Here is a 17,564-nt window from a genome sequence, read left to right as displayed (position 1 = left end):
TAAGTCGCGAGAATGCTGTTGCTAGGCGACGGACTTTTTTTTTTTTTTTTGCAAGCCAGCAGGCGAGTAGGAAATGCAAAACGGCAAAGGGGGAAGATTAAAAGCGTCGGGAACCTTGACGTGTTTATCGGAGGTGATATTAAACCACAGAGAAAAACTAAAAATACAGCAGATACGACTTTTTTTTTTTTTTTTTTTTTTTTTACTTCCAAAGCATTTCCGTAAACGACAGCGAACACGCCATGACCCCGTTAACTCTGGACTTAAAAGTCCATTTCCGGTTCTGACGTCGCGGACGCCCACCGGAGGGCGCCGCCGGTCGCGCGGGCTCTTTCTCGCGCGCCCGGCGCTCGATCCAAAGCTGCCGGCGAACACTTCTGCACGCGAGCACGAGCGCGGCGACGTTTCACTCACGATCTCCTCGATGACTTTGTCCACGATGCCGACGTCCTGCAGGTTGTGCAGGTAGCGCGACGCCGGCGTGCTGGCGATCTGCTGCAGCCCGGCCACGTTGGCCCCCGGCGTGATCCCGACGGTGAAGAAGCGGACGCCCTGGTTCTTGGCGTCCATCACCGCCGAGGAGATGTCCGGGTTCTGCGGGTTGGAGATGCCGTCGAAGAGCAGCACGGCCAGCTTGATGCTGTCGGCGTCCGACTCCTCCAGGTAGATGCGGGTGAGGTTGGTGATGGCGTACGTGGTGTAGGTGCCGTGGCCGAGGTAGCCGATGGCCGCGACGCGGGCCTTGAATTGCTCGGGGCCCAGCCACCGCTCGAAGGTCTGCTCCACGATGACGTGGCTGCTGTACTGCAGGAGGGCGGCGCGGGCGCCGAGGCCCCGGCCCGTCTGCAGCCGCAGGCCCCGCAGCCGCTCCGTCACGTCCACGGCGAAGCGCTTCTGCTGGGCGTGGTTGTCCTTGGCGCTCTCCGAGCTGTCGATCAGGAAGGCCAGCTCCAAGCGGCAGTCCTCGTCGACGGCGGCTGCGGGGAAGAGCGTCGGCGGAGACGCCAGCTTTTTAGTGACCGCGAGTGTTATTTAACTCTGCTGACGCTAACAGGCTAACTGGCTTCTTATCTAGCGCACGGACACGCGAGCGGCATCGATCCTCGTATCGTAAATCTCGGCGGGAAAAAGGAAAAAGAAATTCCAAATTTGAAAAGAAGCAAACAAAAAGGGACTCCCTCCCACGACGCTTTGCGGTCGGAAGACGGCCGGCCGTCGAGACGTCTTTGTCGAGACGGATCACTTATTGCTTTCGGATGCGGCCAAACACGAAGACCGTACCGATCGCGGGCGAAAGGGTTTCAAAGAGCGGGGGTGAAATGTTTTCTCCGCGGAAGCCTTCAGAAAGCTGATTTATTGACCCGTTCGGGCTCGACGGGCCGCCGCGGCGTGATGAGTTCATGAATGTAACATGTCGTTTTGGTGGAGGGGGGAGGGGGGAGGGGTAAAAGCAAATCAACCTGCCGCGCCAACCTTCAGCGGGTGGAAGGAGGTCACAGAGATCTAATATAGACGGAGGATAAATCACATTAATCTTCACAGAAATGTGTCACGGCGAGAATTTCGCCCGGGGAAACGGGAATCTCAGCGAATAAAACATTTGGGTAACCGAGCACGGAGCGGTCGCACGGTGAGATGGATGACGCCGAGAGGCCCCGGAGATACGATCAGTCCGAGTGGATTGCATCCTACAGCGATGTCCTCGTTGAGTATCGTGTCATATTTTTTTTTTGTTGCCGTCTGTGGCACCACTATTTTTTTTATTTTTATCTTACACAAATCCCTTACATTTTTATTTATTTTCTTTTTTTTTTTTAAATAAATCTCTCGTCGCCCCTCTGAAAGTCCTTAAAACAATAAACTTACATTTGCCGTTTATCGTATTGGACGAAAGCAGCTTGCTCTTCCTCTTGGGGGTCGCCGCCCTTTCTTCGTGGTCTTCCTCGTAGTCCTGCGCCCGCGGACCCTGAACGCCCCACAGCAGCGGCAGCAGCAGCAGCCAGTGCAGAGAGGGGACCATGACTTCTCCCTTGGAAAGGAAAGAAAGAGAAGACGGGATCAGGCATCGTCCTGTTTTTAATACCCTCCAAGAAAAAAAAAAAAGAAAGAAAGAAAAAAAAAAAAAAAAAAAAAGAATCTGAACAAGCTTTAACAAGCACGCATACCTCGCAATGTGAGTTTAAGGTGTCCGAACGGGTTCTGTTATACTGCGGGAAAATTCACCGAGTCGAGAAGGTGCAAAAAAAAACAAAAAAAACAACCTGATTAATTCACGGAGAGTTCGGTTCCATGTCCCGAGCGTCAAAAGTTGAGGCTCCTCTTCCGAAGTGCTCGGATCTCCAGCTGGGAGTCAAGTCAGAACCGTAAAGTCCCACCGGGAGCACCAGAAGAAGAAAGAAAGAAAGAAGTGTTGCCAGAAGTTTCCTCTTTTCGTCGGACTACCCTCAAATCCAAACCATTCAAAAAGCTTCGCTGGAAATGAAAGTCCAGGCCCACTCCCCCTTTTTTTTGGGGGGGGGGGGGGGGGGAGAGGGGGGGGAGGGGAGGGGGGGCAACCGCGGGCAGATACACACAATCTCTATAAATGAGCGCCCTTTCCCTTTTCATTTTTTTTTTTTTATTTGTTAGATGTGCTATTAAAAAAAACAAGAACAACAGGAGCAGGAGAGAAAGCCTCTGGGAAGAGGAGCAATTTGTCTTGTCTTTTTTTGACAGCGAGGAGAGATCAAAGGAAGGCTTCATCAGCTTTTGTCGCCGTGTTACGCGGCCGGCGAAGGGCCGCTGAGGACGCGTTGGGGTGGGGGGGGGGACGGGACGTCCTCGGTAAAGTCCCGGTGGCCGGTGAGGAGGTCAATTCTAAAGGACGAAGACGGAGAAGCTCGCGCGCTTCTCTCAACACCGTTTTATTCTCATTTTTGGCCAGTGTTACGCAACTGCCAAATCCTCCGCCGTTTTTGTTTTTCGCGACCACTTTACAGTCCTCGTAAGCAGCCGTGGAAATAAAACACGGGCACGAGTCGATGTCGGAAAAAGTTGTCACCCTGGTTTTTTTTTTTTGGTTTTTTTTTAGCTGCTTAAACCTGAGCCGACTTACTTTTTTGTCAGCCGACGCGAGGCAGAACGTGACGCTGACACGCTGCCCCCTAGTGGGCCGGTGGGCGCATTACACGCGCTGACGTGACGCCGTCGTCCGGCGCAAGACGAGGGCCCCGTTTCCGCTTTTGCTCAGCGGGACGAAAGTCGCGAAGTTTGGCCTCCGCCAACGTCCGAGGAAATTTAAAACAGCGCTTCAGCTGCAAATGTACTGATGACGGATGTTCGGCAGCTTTCCTTGTTTGTCGGCCGAGCCAGGAGTGAAAATGACGTTATTTTTAGAAGTTATTTTTCTGAAAACAGCTCGAGTCTAACTCGTGACAACAAACAAAAACAAAAGGCGAAAAAAAAAGAAGGTATGAATCTCCCTGAAGCTAGAGGGACCTGCACAGTTATGCATCTCTAAGCAAGCAGCAGCCTTCACGTTACGCGTAGATCTATTATTATTAAAATAAATATTTCACGTATCTGCTTTTAAAAGACTCTTTTATTTATGTTTTCTTTGATTGTGCCTCCAGAGCCTCACCCACACAATATCCCAGAGAGCTGGGGGGAAAAAAAAAAAAACAACACAAAAAAAAAAAACCCGAATCGGAGATTCGTACCTCGAGGCGACACACCTCGCAAAGGCAGCGAACCGAGTCACCTGTGAAAACACCCACGGCAGTCGTTTGTTACTCCTGCGAATGGCATGATTTACTGTAAACACAAGATATCCAGGAATCTGAGAGGAGACAATGAATAGAGAGAACAGCTACTGAAACACCCTCAGGTAAACCTTAATTGATTTATTGATATCTCAATACATCCTCCCCCCCCCCCCCCTCCAAAACCTTCCTTCTAAAACGGACTCAGTACATTTCCTCCTAGAAAGCTGCAACAATGAGCGACTTCAGAATCGCTGGAGGTTTTTTTTTATTGAAACCCGATGCGTGCCTTTTTACCAGCGGCAGAGCGAAGCCTCGGCTCCTTGATCTTATTATAATTCCTGTGCAGTCCCGGATCAGAGGACTCGTAAAAATACCGTGGGACCCGTCTCGCGAGCGTAAAAGCTGCAACCGGAGTCGCGTGTTTTTTTTTTTGTGTTTTTATTGCGCCGCTGTACGACTGCGAGAAAAGGGAAAGGTGAGCGGGGGCCTCCCTTAAATCTCGTCCGGGCTCCCCTCTTCCTCGGTGCGGCGCGCCGATTCAGCGACGCGAGGGTTTCTGGGAATTTCCGTCGCCATCGTTGCTATTCCGTCCAAACGAACGATCGGCCATTTCCGGCGATGATTGTGTTCGCGCAAAAACTGCTAAACTCGCTTTTTCGATGTCGCTCGGGGTCCAACGGCACCAGTGGCGGTGGAACAGTATTGCGTTTGCTCTGATTGTCACTGTTAGCCTTAACCGCAGGCCGTACAAAGGTGACATTTCAATGGACGACGGTAAGCCCTAAAAAGTAGGCCACGCCCATTTCCGCAAATATTTTTTTTCATCAATATAGTGCAAGCGCGGCGTTTTTTGTTGGTTTTAGTTTATTAACGTAAGGCCACACACAAGTGATTTTTAAAGTTCCCTCGGAGAGAAAACAACAGCAGGTCTTTGGTTTTATGACTGCGGAAGCGAACACTTTACGTCAACCCTGCAGCTATCTTCCCTGCGACTTCGCCTTTAACGACCGTTTTTACAAGACAACGCGAGTTCCTCGACCGTATATTTACAGCGGCGAGGACGCGACCCGACGCCTCTCGAACCGTCACGTCGATTCGGGCGCTTTCGGAAGATGACGGCGGATCGTTTTTTTTTTTTTTATTTATTTAATAGCAGCGGGATCTGAAGGAGGGATGACAGCAAATAAATCCCTATTGCGCAACGCAGTTTCCTGATCAGAAACGTTCAGATGGACTCGTGTGAAACGACAGATGAAAATGGATTTATGAGATATAACGGTTTTTTTTTGGTTTGTTTGTCTCTTTACTTTTTTTTTTTTGCACCTAAACTGAGGTTTTACATCCGTCTCCCGCCTTTTTACCTCCGGGAGCGACTCACGTTTAGGGGCATTTGTGCACGTAGCTGAGCTCCACCCCAAACCAGCTGTGTGAGCTACTTTTATGTGAACAAATTCATACTCGGACATGTGTTTTCTACAGCCGTGCTAGTATCACTCTGAGGTTCCTCTGATGCCGACTTGAGAAAAACTCAATTTGGCTAAAATGATCATATCTTATCTTAAGATTCAATTTCAGACCTTTCACAAAAACTTCAAAAGAAGTAGTCGAGGTATCGGCACCGGTATCGAACGTCACCGAACAACACCCGGCCCTAAATTCCACATGTCGCTCCGTGCGGAGGGACGTCACGCTTTCCCGGTAACAGCCGAAGCGGAACTCTTTAAATAGTAACCACGGGGCTGCATCAGACGGACGCGTCCGTTCTTGTATCGCCTCTCGTATCGACAATCCGGATCCCCGTCGCTACGGCAACGGCAACCTCGCAAACACTCGCGGCCGTCTGATAACTTTCTTACGAAACGCATTTTTACACCTGCCCCCCCCCCCCTCCCACCCCCGGCAAAATCCCCCAAAAAACACGAGGCCCTCGGGCGGACGTTAACTTTTGAGGCGATGCTTTATATTCAAAATATGCACTGGGTTTTCCACAGACGGATTCAGACTAGCAGAGATGTATATATATATATATGCATGTATATATACGCCCGGCGGGCACATCGGACGGATGCCGAGCCCTGTTCAGTCAGTTACAGTCGATATCCAACGCAGCCGGGGAATTTTTAAACAACCGTTCACAGGCGGGACGACCGTGACTGGAAACACTGAGCTGGTTTTGATTGAACCCACCTGCGGTCGGGACGTTTACATCGAACACTGTTCGGCTGTACGTGGCGAGAATAAACGGATCCTGACAGGCTTTATTTTAAAAGGACGGTAGGATTTGTTTTCTCAAGAGGAAACAAATACTACAAATTAATTCAAAGAATACTGAATATGCGCTGATATTAAGGCAGTAAGTTGAAATAGAATAGTATCAGAAGAATTGCGTGTTCGTTCAATGTATATGTGTATATATATATATATATATATATTAAACAAAAATATTATCCTGTTCTATATTTTTAACTTGAGTCTTGATGATTTCAACCCTCTGAAATAAAAAGAAACACACATGCTTGCTCCAACCCACTTAGTTTCTTGTGGTCCAGCAGCGCCCTCTAGTGGCGACGCGGTGGTGTTACAAGTCTGCGTCCCGATGCCATCCATCCATATTTAGTTATAATTTTCAATCTGTAAATAAGAAATGAGAAAGAAATGAAGGGAGCAGTCAAAAAAAAAACAACAACAACAACCTCCATTACAAGTCAAAGTTTTACATCTTTACAAAAAAGATGTAGAAAGACACTAAAGTATTAAAAGTAGGTCAAACGTCCCCTTTTTGGAGTGCTGTGTCATTATTTCTTGTGTTATTATTATAGATGCATGAAAGCAGTTGGCATCACTTGAGGATCTTAAATTATAACAAAATATTACAGCTTATAAACTGACTGATCTATTTGCATGAGAAACTTTAATCTGCAAATTTACTGCCGACATTAAACTTTTATATAAAAGTATATTTTGTGGAAGCATGAAACATTCAAGTTGCGTATAATACGATTATTAGGTACTTGAGTAAATGTACTTTCCAAAACTGTGTGTTTCAAGTGGCAGGATGATGTCTGACAGCTGATCTTGAGCTATTATAATAAAACGATGATTTATAGTTCACGCTCTCTAAACACAGGAAGAGTCTTGCAGTTTTCAGTAACAGCCCGTGGACATATTTTGCTATTTCTCTGGTGAATTAGGCCATTATCAGTGACCTCCAGTGAGCCCCCGCAGGGGACCGCAGACACAAATGTCACTGGTGCTGCGGTAAACTGCTATACGGGACACTGTGTGACGTCACTGTAAAGTTTAGACCACGTGCTTCCACGCAGGTCCACGCGGACCGATTTAAAATGATTAAATCACTTTGATAAATAAAGTGTAACCTTGTTTTGGGCTGTCACTCAGCCGTCACGGTGACAGCCCAGCTCCGCGGAGGGCGTCAGACGGGAACGCGCTGGGAGCAAACTGCGCATGCTCGGTCTAAGCCGGTTGACGTCGCGCGCGTGCGCAGTCGGCGTCGGCGGCCATTCGCTATATAAAGCCCCGAGGTCCTCCGTCTCCTTCCACCTTCAGCCATTTTGACAATGTTGGGAGCTGTGGGACGCTGCTGCACCGGAGCTCTGCAGGCTCTCAAGCCTGGGGTCCAGCCCTTGAAGGCTCTCATCGGCTCACCGGCCGTCCTCTCACGTAAGTCCCGCAATGCTCGGTGGCTTTTTTTTGTTTGTTTGTTGTTGTCGAGGAGAAGATGTCGGGACAGAGGGCGCGAGCGATGCTAACGTCAGCGGGCGGCTAGCAACATGCTAAGCAGGCCTCACCGGGGGGGAAATGTTAAATTTTAAATGGCGTAGCAGCTGATCCAAACCATGAAACGGCTCCACGCGCGTACACGTGCTCCTGCTGCGCGGTGTCTTCCACCTGGAGGCGAGCAGGCTGCGTTTGTCCTCGCGCCAGCAGAAATGACCTTTGTGTGACGACATGAGGCGGCGCGGCGCGGCTAACGTTAGCGCGACGGGGGTCAGGAGATCCGTCCGGTCACCGGCGAAGTTCACGCGTTGAAGGGCCCAATAATAATCATAGTAGTAGTAATAATAATAATAACGACAGAAACACGAGGATTATTATACTCGACAGACCTCGTTGTCATTGAACATATGCGGAGCAGCTTTAGCCACGTTAGCTTGACGTACGCTTCATTCATCTGTCACGTCACACGCAGACGCGCGTGCGCTTGCTGCTTTGTTAATTGTGTTATTTAAAGTTGAACTCCAACATTTAAAAATAATAAAAAGAAGAAGCGGATCGATAGTGTAACCGACAGCAATGACTTGACATTGAGACGTGTTGTGACCGCGCACGGTGCTTTACAGTGGGCGAACGTGATGACAACACAAGGTCACAGCTGACTGACCTCCTCCCTCCTCCTCCTCCCTCCTCCGTGTGCATTACATTTCACAGGCCGAGACTATGTCGCACCCGCCGCCGCCGCCAGCGTCGCCCACGGCCGCATCGTGGCCGTCATCGGTGCCGTCGTCGACGTCCAGTTCGACGAGGGTCTCCCTCCCATCCTCAACGCCCTGGAAGTGAGCGGCCGCGAGGCCAGGCTGGTCCTGGAGGTGGCGCAGCATCTGGGTGAGCGGGCCGGATCACAAGACCCCCTGAAATCACACCATTCAGTACACAGGAGACTGTGATTTACCGTCTGATTTTTGTTGTTGTTGTTTTTTAGGGGAGAACACGGTGCGTACCATCGCCATGGACGGTACCGAGGGTCTGGTCCGTGGGCAGAAGGTCCTGGACACCGGCGCCCCCATCAGAATCCCAGTGGGCCCCGAGACCCTGGGCAGGATTATGAATGTGATCGGGGAGCCCATCGACGAGAGGGGTCCCATCTCCACCAAACAGTGAGTGCACGCTGGAAACAAGAACTCGCATTTAACACGGTGAATAGTTACATTTGGCACGCGTTAAACGTCTTAATAAAATAAATTTAAAAAAACAACAACCTCCCCCAGGACTGCACCCATCCACGCTGAGGCTCCTGAATTCACCGACATGAGTGTGGAGCAGGAAATTCTGGTGACTGGCATCAAGGTGGTGGACCTGCTGGCTCCCTACGCCAAGGGAGGAAAGATCGGTACGCGCTCGTGGCCACCATTTGCACACTGGAGTCTTTTCGTTTATTTTTTTAAAGTCGCTCGATAGCATCCCGAACGCTAACCCACGTCTCCTCGTGGCCACGCAGGTCTGTTCGGCGGTGCCGGTGTGGGCAAGACCGTGCTGATCATGGAGCTGATCAACAACGTGGCCAAGGCCCACGGCGGTTACTCCGTGTTCGCCGGCGTGGGAGAGCGTACCCGCGAGGGAAACGACTTGTACCATGAAATGATCGAGTCCGGTGTGATCAACCTGAACGACAACACTTCCAAGGTGAGGATGGTGGAAAGCCGCAAAAAAGAGAAAAGGGGGGGGGGGGGGGGGGGGGGGGGGGGTACAATTTTGAGGCGTTGCAGTTAAAAATCTCCGACTCTCCTCCACCGTGTTCCCCCGCTAGGTGGCGCTGGTGTACGGACAGATGAACGAGCCCCCGGGCGCCCGCGCCAGAGTGGCCCTGACCGGACTGTCCGTGGCCGAGTACTTCCGTGACCAGGAGGGTCAGGACGTGCTGCTCTTCATCGACAACATCTTCCGCTTCACCCAGGCCGGCTCCGAGGTCTGTTCATCTTCAGTCGCATCCCCTAAAAATTAAAAAAACCGCAAGATAAATCGGATTTAGTAGTAAGTGTGACACTGACTGGAGTTCCCCTCTCAGGTGTCGGCTCTGCTGGGTCGTATCCCCTCCGCTGTGGGTTACCAGCCCACTCTGGCCACCGACATGGGAACCATGCAGGAGAGAATCACCACCACAAAGAAAGGCTCGATCACATCTGTGCAGGTGAAGTTCCACATCCCGGATTGGATTTGCTAAAAACAACCAAAAGAACAGAAAACTAAGAGTTTTTTTTTTTCTTCTTCTTCTTTTCTGCAGGCCATCTACGTGCCCGCTGACGACTTGACTGACCCCGCCCCCGCCACCACCTTCGCCCACTTGGACGCCACCACCGTGCTGTCCCGCGCCATCGCCGAGCTGGGCATCTACCCCGCCGTCGACCCCCTGGACTCCACCTCCCGTATCATGGACCCCAACATCGTCGGCGCCGAGCACTACGACGTCGCCCGCGGTGTGCAGAAGATCCTCCAGGTTCGGCACTTTTATAATAATGACTTCAATCTTCACGACGCCGCTAATAATCTATCGGGGCTTTCAACTCGTTTACTCTCCCTCCTCCCTTTTTTTTTTTTAGGACTACAAATCCCTGCAGGATATCATCGCCATCCTGGGTATGGACGAGCTGTCTGAGGAGGACAGGTTGACGGTGGCTCGCGCCCGCAAGATCCAGCGTTTCCTGTCGCAGCCCTTCCAGGTGGCCGAGGTCTTCACCGGCCACGCGGGCAAGCTGGTGCCCCTCAAGGAGACCATCAAGGGCTTCCAGAGCATCCTCGCCGGTACAGCTCACCGCCACGTGACTACAAGTGTGACACCAATGCTAATTTTTTTTTAATAAATGTCTACCCGTTTCCTCCCCCCACCCGCAGGCGAGTACGACCCCCTGCCCGAGCAGGCCTTCTACATGGTCGGCCCCATCGAGGAGGTGGTCCAGAAAGCCGAGAGGCTGGCCGAGGAGCACTCGTAAACCGTCGAAACTGAAGAAGAAGAAAGGGGGGGGGGTCCTGTGGTTAGGGGGCACTCGGTTTGTAAAACATGTCGAAATGTACACGTTTCATCGTTCTGAAAAATACGAAAAGTTATATTTAATGTTTCCAATGGAAGATGGAATAAAAAAAAAGTAAAAATGCTGTCTTTACACAACCAACTTGTCAACTGTATATTTCCTGAAGCGCTTGTAGATGTTGTCGATCATCTGACCACAAGGTGGCGCCGTTGAGCCATGTTTAAAGCTTTCCTAAAACTGTGTTGCAGCTTTTTGTCACGTACTGAAAATAAAAGCGGTGGACTGAATAGTTGGATGGGTTTCGTTTGTTTTCAAACTGAAGGAGCTCATTTAACCTTGGAACAGATATTTGAAATGTTAAGTCCACGTTCGTAGCTTTTCAAATATGCTTATTGTCAATATTGTGCGTTACAAATACTACGTGTCAAAATGTTTCGGGCCACACGATAATGCATTTTCCTAAAGTTTAATTTCCTAAACCAGACTATTTAGTATGTACCAAAAGGATACGCAGCTCTTACCCACAATCCTCTGCTCCACCCTGTTTAAACGAATAAGTAAACGAGAAGAAATCGCAAGTGTCGTTTAAATCTGGTGCTGCGGATCGCGACGGACACAAACAAACAAAGTTCAAAGTGCATTTTTTTTTTTTTTTATGAACGAGGAAGGTGCGTATCAGTACACACTTTGAGGGCAGATACAGAAAGTACTGGAAGCAGGAACAAAGTGTGCTATTTGGAAAGCAGCTTAGAAGCTTTTTATGGAATCAGGACTGCAAATCAAACTCAAGAATTAACAATATAGCAGTTCGCCTTTCACGGCGGCCGTTTGAACCCGCCTCTCTATCTGCCTTTAGATAACGTGGCCTTGAAAACAACTCTGCAAAAGAAAACAACCACACAAAAAAAAAAAAAGCGAGTCGAGATGCTGTGTTTGCTCCGCGTGCCGGAGGGGAGGGGAGGGGGGGGGGGGGGGGGGCGTTACTTCATTTGCCTGGCGATGGGAACGGCCGAGCTCTGCACGAAGCCGTCGATGACCCGGGTGGGCATGTAGGACAGCGGCAGCCACAGCAGCTTGGCGTCCCAGCCCGGCGAGTAGCGGGTGCGCGGCCGCACCGCCGCCACGGCGTGCTCCATGCAGCTCACCACCTTCATCAGGTCGCCGTCGCTGATCTTGGGCACCGTGTTGGAGATCACCGCTAACGCTGCGGGGGCGGGGGAGGGCGGAGGGGAGGGACAACGAGTCAGAGCGATGGAGAGGCAAAAGCAAAAAGATACGAATCATAAAAAGGAGAACGAAAGCGAACGGGATGATCCACGCTTACAGCGTTTCAGGTAGTCGCTCCCGTAGTCGTCTTTGACGTCCTGCGGCAGCCGGTCCCACAGCGTGTTCACGTTCTTGGTCAGGATGGCGCTGTCCGTCACGTTGGTTTTGAAGAAGCCCGGCTCGATGCAGAGGACCTTGACGCCGAAAGGCGCCATATTCAACCTGAGGGGGGGGGGGGGGGAAGATGGTTGCGCATCAGCGACCGCAAAGTGGCGAACGATTAAATCGAACGTCCCCCCCCCCCCGCCCCCGCCCCCCCCGTTTCACCTGAGGCTGTCGTTGAACGCCTCCACGCCGAACTTGGAGACGCAGTACGGGCCCCCCGTGACGCTGACGCGCCCGTACACGCTGGCCACGTTCACCACCCGCCCCCGCCGCCGCCTTGACGAGCGGCAGCACGCTGAGCGTCACGGCGATCACGCCGGTCAGGTTCACGTCCAGCATGGACTGGTAGTCGTCGACGGTGAGCCAGTCGCACGGCGCCGAGGGGACGGAGACGCCGGCGTTGTTCACGACCGCCCAGAGGCCTGGAGGGACAGACCCGCGGCGCGTTAAAAAGCGTTTCCCGATCGCAACTTGAGGAGCCCGCGAGGAGAAGAGAGTCAAATAAATAATAATAATTGAATAAAAGCACGTCGGCGCATGCAGAGCAACATTCAAAAGGAGGCGGTGACGCATCGGCTCTCTCGCTGCGTCTCGTGCCGGTCGCCTCTCAGTTTTGCAGACGTCCCCGGCCAGTGAAAAGGTTGTTTTTCCTTCTCTCTGTGGGAGTTTTTGTGTTTTTTTCCTCCTACGGCTTTCATGGGAATTGTTGAATTGTTGAGTTCCTCTGTATAAATGTATATAAAACCGGATTGAACTGTGGAAGAATGCCAACATTCAATGAGCAGAAAATAAAAAGGTGCAGCAGCGAGGTCATAAACCAACGGTTTTGGACCTCAAGTTGGCGCTAGGGTAAATAAAAAATATATTTAATGTATATATCTCAGAGGGTCGGTCTGCACCAGCGCCAGTGACACCCACTCACCACGCTCCCCGACTTTCTCCTTGATCATCGCCGCCACCTTGGCCACGCTGTCCTTGGACCGCACGTCCAGGTGCGTCGCGGTCAGGTTGCCGGAGCAGGACTTCCTCAGGTCCTCCTCGCCCTTCTCCGTGAAGCAGCCGGCGATCACCCGGAAGCCCTTCTCGTCCAGGTGGCGGGCCAGCAGCTGGCCGAAGCCGCTGTCGCAGCCCGTGACGTACACGTGCTTGGCGCCCCGGTCCGACACCCGGGGCAGCTCCCGGACCCAGCGGTACAGGTAGTAGAGGGGCACCAGGGCCAGCAGGTACAGGTACATGGCTGCGAGGACAAACGTGGGCCAAAATGAGACGAGCGAGCGGTTTGTGGCAGTATGGGTAATATGAGGACACGCATGACAAGCGGCTGAAAGTCACCACATGACATTTGCACTCACATTAAAGCATCACTAACTATCAAATATAATAATATAAGCTACCGGATATAATAACAGCAGCGTTATTCTGGCTACTTGTGAATTTGCTGACTCTTATTTTGTACTTTTCACTCCACTGTGCCCTGTAGCGTTTCAAAATAAGAGCTCCAATACGCTTCGACCTCAAATTACACGCTTTCATTTAAACATAATAATGCCACGTTATTTTTTTATTTTTTTTTAGAAACTTGTGCATTTGCTGACTCTTATTTTGTACTTTTAACTCCACTGTGCCCTGTAGCGTTTCAAAATAAGAGCTCCAATACCCTTCGACCTCAAATTACACGCTTTCATTTAAATATAATAATGCCACGTTATTTTTTTTTATTTTTTTTTTTAGAAACTTGTGCATTTGCTGACTCTTATTTTGTACTTTTAACTCCACCGTGACTTGTAGCGTTTCAAAATAAGAGCACGCGTTAATTCACACAGTAAGGTCCATTTGTTTAAGCTCGTGCCTCGTGCCGGTTTAAAAAGTGAAATCCGAATAAAAACGCCAGAACTCGGTGGGAACGAATTATTACGCAATTAACGGGACATTTCCGCTTATATTCCATAAACGAAGTTCCTCAAACTAATTCGCGAGCCCGTCAGACTTCGGCGCTGCCATGTTGCAACAACGTGAACTGATTTCAAAGTGCAAGAGCTCGACGTACCTGATTTAAAAAAAAAACAAACCCGACGTTATCTTTCCTGGAGTACAAACACACACTTTGTTCGTAACTCCTCCTCGCGCTGTACGTTTATCGTGTTTAAAATAATTTGTTGTTGTTGTTTTTTTTTGTTTGTTGTTTTTTTTTAAAAGGCACGTTATCGTTTGTGTATATCGCTCACCTGTTGCTCAGCTGTGCTCGCGGACTCTCCACGCCGGTGTGAACACAGACTTCCAAAGTCTAGAAGTGGGTGACGGTGTGGGAGGTGAACTCCCCCCCCCCCCCGTCCACCAACTACAGAGCGGCGGAGCCGAGGAGAGGACAGCAGGCGCCCCCTAGCGGCAGGAAGACAAATTACTGCAACTGCAGGTGAAAGTTAAGAACAGTATTTTTTGTTTTATACAAGCCATGGATGTTTTTAAGATATTTAACACATATCAGAAAGTTACCACAGAAAAATGATGGAATATTTAAATATATATATATATATGTATGTTTTATCTGAAGGTAACCTGGACTGGTTTGAGGCTCTGGAGGACCTGAGACTCAATACAGCCTTTTGGATTTGAGGTGAATTGACTCCAAGAACCTCAAGCAAGCTCAGTTTCCTTTGAATAACACTTATTTCAACTCGATGAATGTACTCATAAACAGTATGTGTTTTTGGTTAGACCCGGTGATGGCGGTATAGTTTGTTTTTTTCACAACAATCATTAAAGCTGCGGGTGGTGGGGGTGGACGCGTCCACCGTCTCCTGGATCACTGACTACCTGACAGGCAGACCACAGTTTGTCCGTCTGGGCAGTGTGCTGTCTGATACGGTGGTCAGTGGTACTGGAGCTCCACAGGGAACTGTTCTGTCTCCCTTCCTGTTCACCTTCTACACAACTGACTTCCAGTACAACTCAGAGTCAAGACATCTGCAGAAGTTCTCTGATGACTCTGCAGTGGTCGGATGTATAAGGGATGGACGGGAGGACGAGTAGCAGTAGCAGTAGTGGAGGACTTTGTGGAGTGGGCTGGTAGAAATCACCTGCTCCTGAACGTGGCCAAGACCAGAGAGATGGTGGTCGACTTCAGGAGGAAGACGACGGCTCCACAACCGCTGAGAGTTCTGGGAGAGGAGGTGGACATGGTGGAGGAGTACAAGTACCTGGTGTCTCCATGACAACAGACTGAACTGGAAGACCAACATCAACGCTGTCTACAAGAAGGGGATGAGTCGACTCTTTTTCTTGAGGAAACTTCGATCCTTCAATGTGTGCAGCGAGATGTTGGAGATGTTCTACCAGTCTGTTGTGGCCAGTGAACTGTACTTCGCTGTGGTCTGCTGGGGGGGAGAGGAAAGGGGGGGGGGGGGCATTGGAGCCGGAGACACCAACAGACTTAACAAACTGGTTAAGAAGGCCGGCTCCATCATCGGCTACAAACTGGACAGCCTAGAAAAGGTGGTGGAGAGGAGGACGCTGAACAAACTATTATCCATATTGGATAATCCTGTCCACCCTCTCCACCTGCTGCAGGGACAGAGGAGGACGTTCTCCAAAAGATTCCTCCAGCTGCTGTCACAAGGACAGATACAGGAGATCATTCCTGATACAGGAGATCATTCCTGATACAGGAGATCAATTCTGCCCACTGCAATAAGACTGTACTATAACTCGCCTCTGGCAAAATCCATCACATAACAATAACACCGTTGTCTGTTTTTCTTGGTTGTTTAAATATGAAAAAAACCAAAAAACATTGCACCATTGTTTAGTTAGTTTTAATTTAATTATTCTATTTTATTTTATTCTATTTTATTGTATATACTGTGCATTTTTATATTTAATATTTTTTACTGTTATTTTATTTATTTCCTGTATCTATAAATGCTGCTGTAGCGAAAGAATTTCCCCTTGGGATTAATAAAGTAACTATCTATCTATCTATCTATCTATCTATCTATCTAAAATTAAAATAGGACACGTCAAGGGATGTTATACAAAACTTAATCAAAATGGAGATTCTCATAAGAAATATTAGAAAACGAGAGCGCAAAATACAGTAATTGAAATGTGAGAACCGTCGAAAGGAAAATAAAATGATATAAGCAAAATTGAGAGTTAATACTACAGGAATTGTTAAATAATCAAAACAAAAATGGCAATTCAAAACACACAAGATAAAAACATGATAAAAAAAAATGAGAACTAAAATCACGAGACATTTGAAATAATGTAAAGAATGGAAAAGAATTTAACACATAGAAAGATTAAATAATATAAACATAGTTAGGCCTTTAAAGCACAGAACATTGAAATAATAAAAACAAAGATAGGAATTTAAAACATAGTATACGTGAAGAAAAACGAAAATAAAACAGAACATTTAAATAGGATTTTTTTTTTCTTTTCAGAAAGGAGTTAGAAGTTAAACTGACACTCAAAGTATCAAATGTAGTTTTAAAAAACAGTAGAAAAAAAAAAATAATATCATCTAGGCCTTTAATTTTATGCACATAATTGAACCTCTTTGCCTCTGAAATATATTAAAAAAAAAAAACCAAACATTGTATACGGTGTGGTGAATGACCAGCAGCGTTTTGCCTCATAACTGGGTCTATTTGTGTAACGGGGTCATCGGAAGCGCTTTACATTTCTACCACCAGGTGGCAGCACCGTTGTTTAAAAATTAATGTCCTGTTTTGCAGATGTTGCTTTCAATCACTCCTGGAAGAAAGTGGTTTCCAATAATAAAGCTGCAAATACAAATCGACCAAAATCCCTCAGGCCTGTTTTTGGTGTATTAGAGGGAAGTTCCGATCTGTGAAATATGAAATAATAAAAACAGGACTATGTGCAATTAAAACTCTTTAAACCTCGAAACTTTTCAGCAAGTCAGGCTACAAATAATAATAATAATAATAATAAAAAAAAAACGTAACGCCTCTCAGATGATGACATTAAAGATGATTATGGACATATTGTCATGTCCTGTTCTTCTAAAACTTCCCATCTCCGACGTACACCATAATCTTTGTAGTTTCCCGACGGCATTTGAAGGCAGCAGTGAATGACCCACCGTACTTAACACCACTCACATGTTTACATAGGCAGGCACGCACACCCAAGAAGTCACTTTTAAATAAATAATATCAACCATCACTAGTGTCTTCTCATACAACAAATATAAAATATATTAACTATTTTTACTTTTTATTTTTTATTTTTTTTACTTTCATAACTTTAACAAAACTTCAAGCAGCAGCAGAAAATCTGAACGTTAGATCTATTTGTTGATTGCGAGTACAATTTGTTTACCTTCAAGATTACAACTGGTACTTTCAGCATTTAGTCATCACACCAGTTGCAGGCTGGTCATATTTCAACGTGAGGTTTCATTTTAGTTCAATTTGTGCCGTTTTCTTAAATAAAAGCACCAAAAACAAAAACAAAAAACAACACAAAAAAAAGCCTTTTAAGGGTGATTAAGGTGAAACAGAAAGTCAAATAGAATTTAAATTTGTTATTAAGTTTGAAGGATTTATTCTACGCTATAAACTCTGCCTGTTGTGTGTGTGTGTGTTTAAAAATACCA

General features: G+C 48.2%; 2 protein-coding genes and 1 pseudogene across 2 annotated transcripts in view; 1 reads left to right on the top strand and 2 right to left on the bottom strand.

The window, feature by feature from the left end:
• Positions 1-8,107, bottom strand: part of LOC138195804 (collagen alpha-1(XXVIII) chain-like) — a 29,386-nt gene extending 21,279 nt beyond the window's left edge. Inside the window, 4 exon segments of the mRNA XM_069145488.1 lie at positions 415-977; positions 1,867-2,029; positions 6,274-6,374; positions 7,871-8,107. Coding sequence (XP_069001589.1) covers positions 415-977; positions 1,867-2,020 — 717 coding nt within the window. The 5' untranslated portion in view covers positions 2,021-2,029; positions 6,274-6,374; positions 7,871-8,107.
• atp5f1b (ATP synthase F1 subunit beta) lies at positions 7,288-10,794 on the top strand. Its single transcript, XM_069145489.1, has 10 exons — positions 7,288-7,424; positions 8,193-8,366; positions 8,464-8,638; positions 8,750-8,871; positions 8,980-9,164; positions 9,289-9,447; positions 9,547-9,669; positions 9,763-9,975; positions 10,079-10,280; positions 10,371-10,794. The coding sequence occupies exons 1-10, from the start codon at positions 7,322-7,324 to the stop codon at positions 10,466-10,468; spliced, it is 1,554 nt and encodes a 517-aa protein (XP_069001590.1). The 5' UTR covers positions 7,288-7,321; the 3' UTR covers positions 10,469-10,794.
• A 570-nt stretch (positions 10,795-11,364) lies between these two features.
• Positions 11,365-14,274, bottom strand: LOC138195807 (retinol dehydrogenase 7-like; annotated as a pseudogene).
• Between the last annotated feature and the right edge of the window lie 3,290 nt (positions 14,275-17,564).

Source organism: Embiotoca jacksoni, unplaced genomic scaffold (assembly GCF_022577435.1).
Source record: "Embiotoca jacksoni isolate LCO1_2020_lvr unplaced genomic scaffold, fEmbJac1.0.p SCAF_126, whole genome shotgun sequence".
Lineage (NCBI taxonomy): Eukaryota > Metazoa > Chordata > Actinopteri > Embiotocidae > Embiotoca > Embiotoca jacksoni.
The sequence above is the reverse complement of the archived record's forward strand: the minus strand, read 5'-3'. Positions and strand labels throughout refer to the sequence as shown.

Bases quoted from the DNA above. Each gene is read 5' to 3' on its own strand.
- atp5f1b (XM_069145489.1), top strand. From the start codon at position 7,322: ATGTTGGGAGCTGTGGGACGCTGCTGCACCGGAGCTCTGCAGGCTCTC. The intron at 8,367-8,463 runs GTGAGCGGGCCG...GTTGTTTTTTAG, and splicing joins GGAGGTGGCGCAGCATCTGG to GGGAGAACACGGTGCGTACC. The intron at 9,976-10,078 runs GTTCGGCACTTT...TTTTTTTTTTAG, and splicing joins GTGTGCAGAAGATCCTCCAG to GACTACAAATCCCTGCAGGA.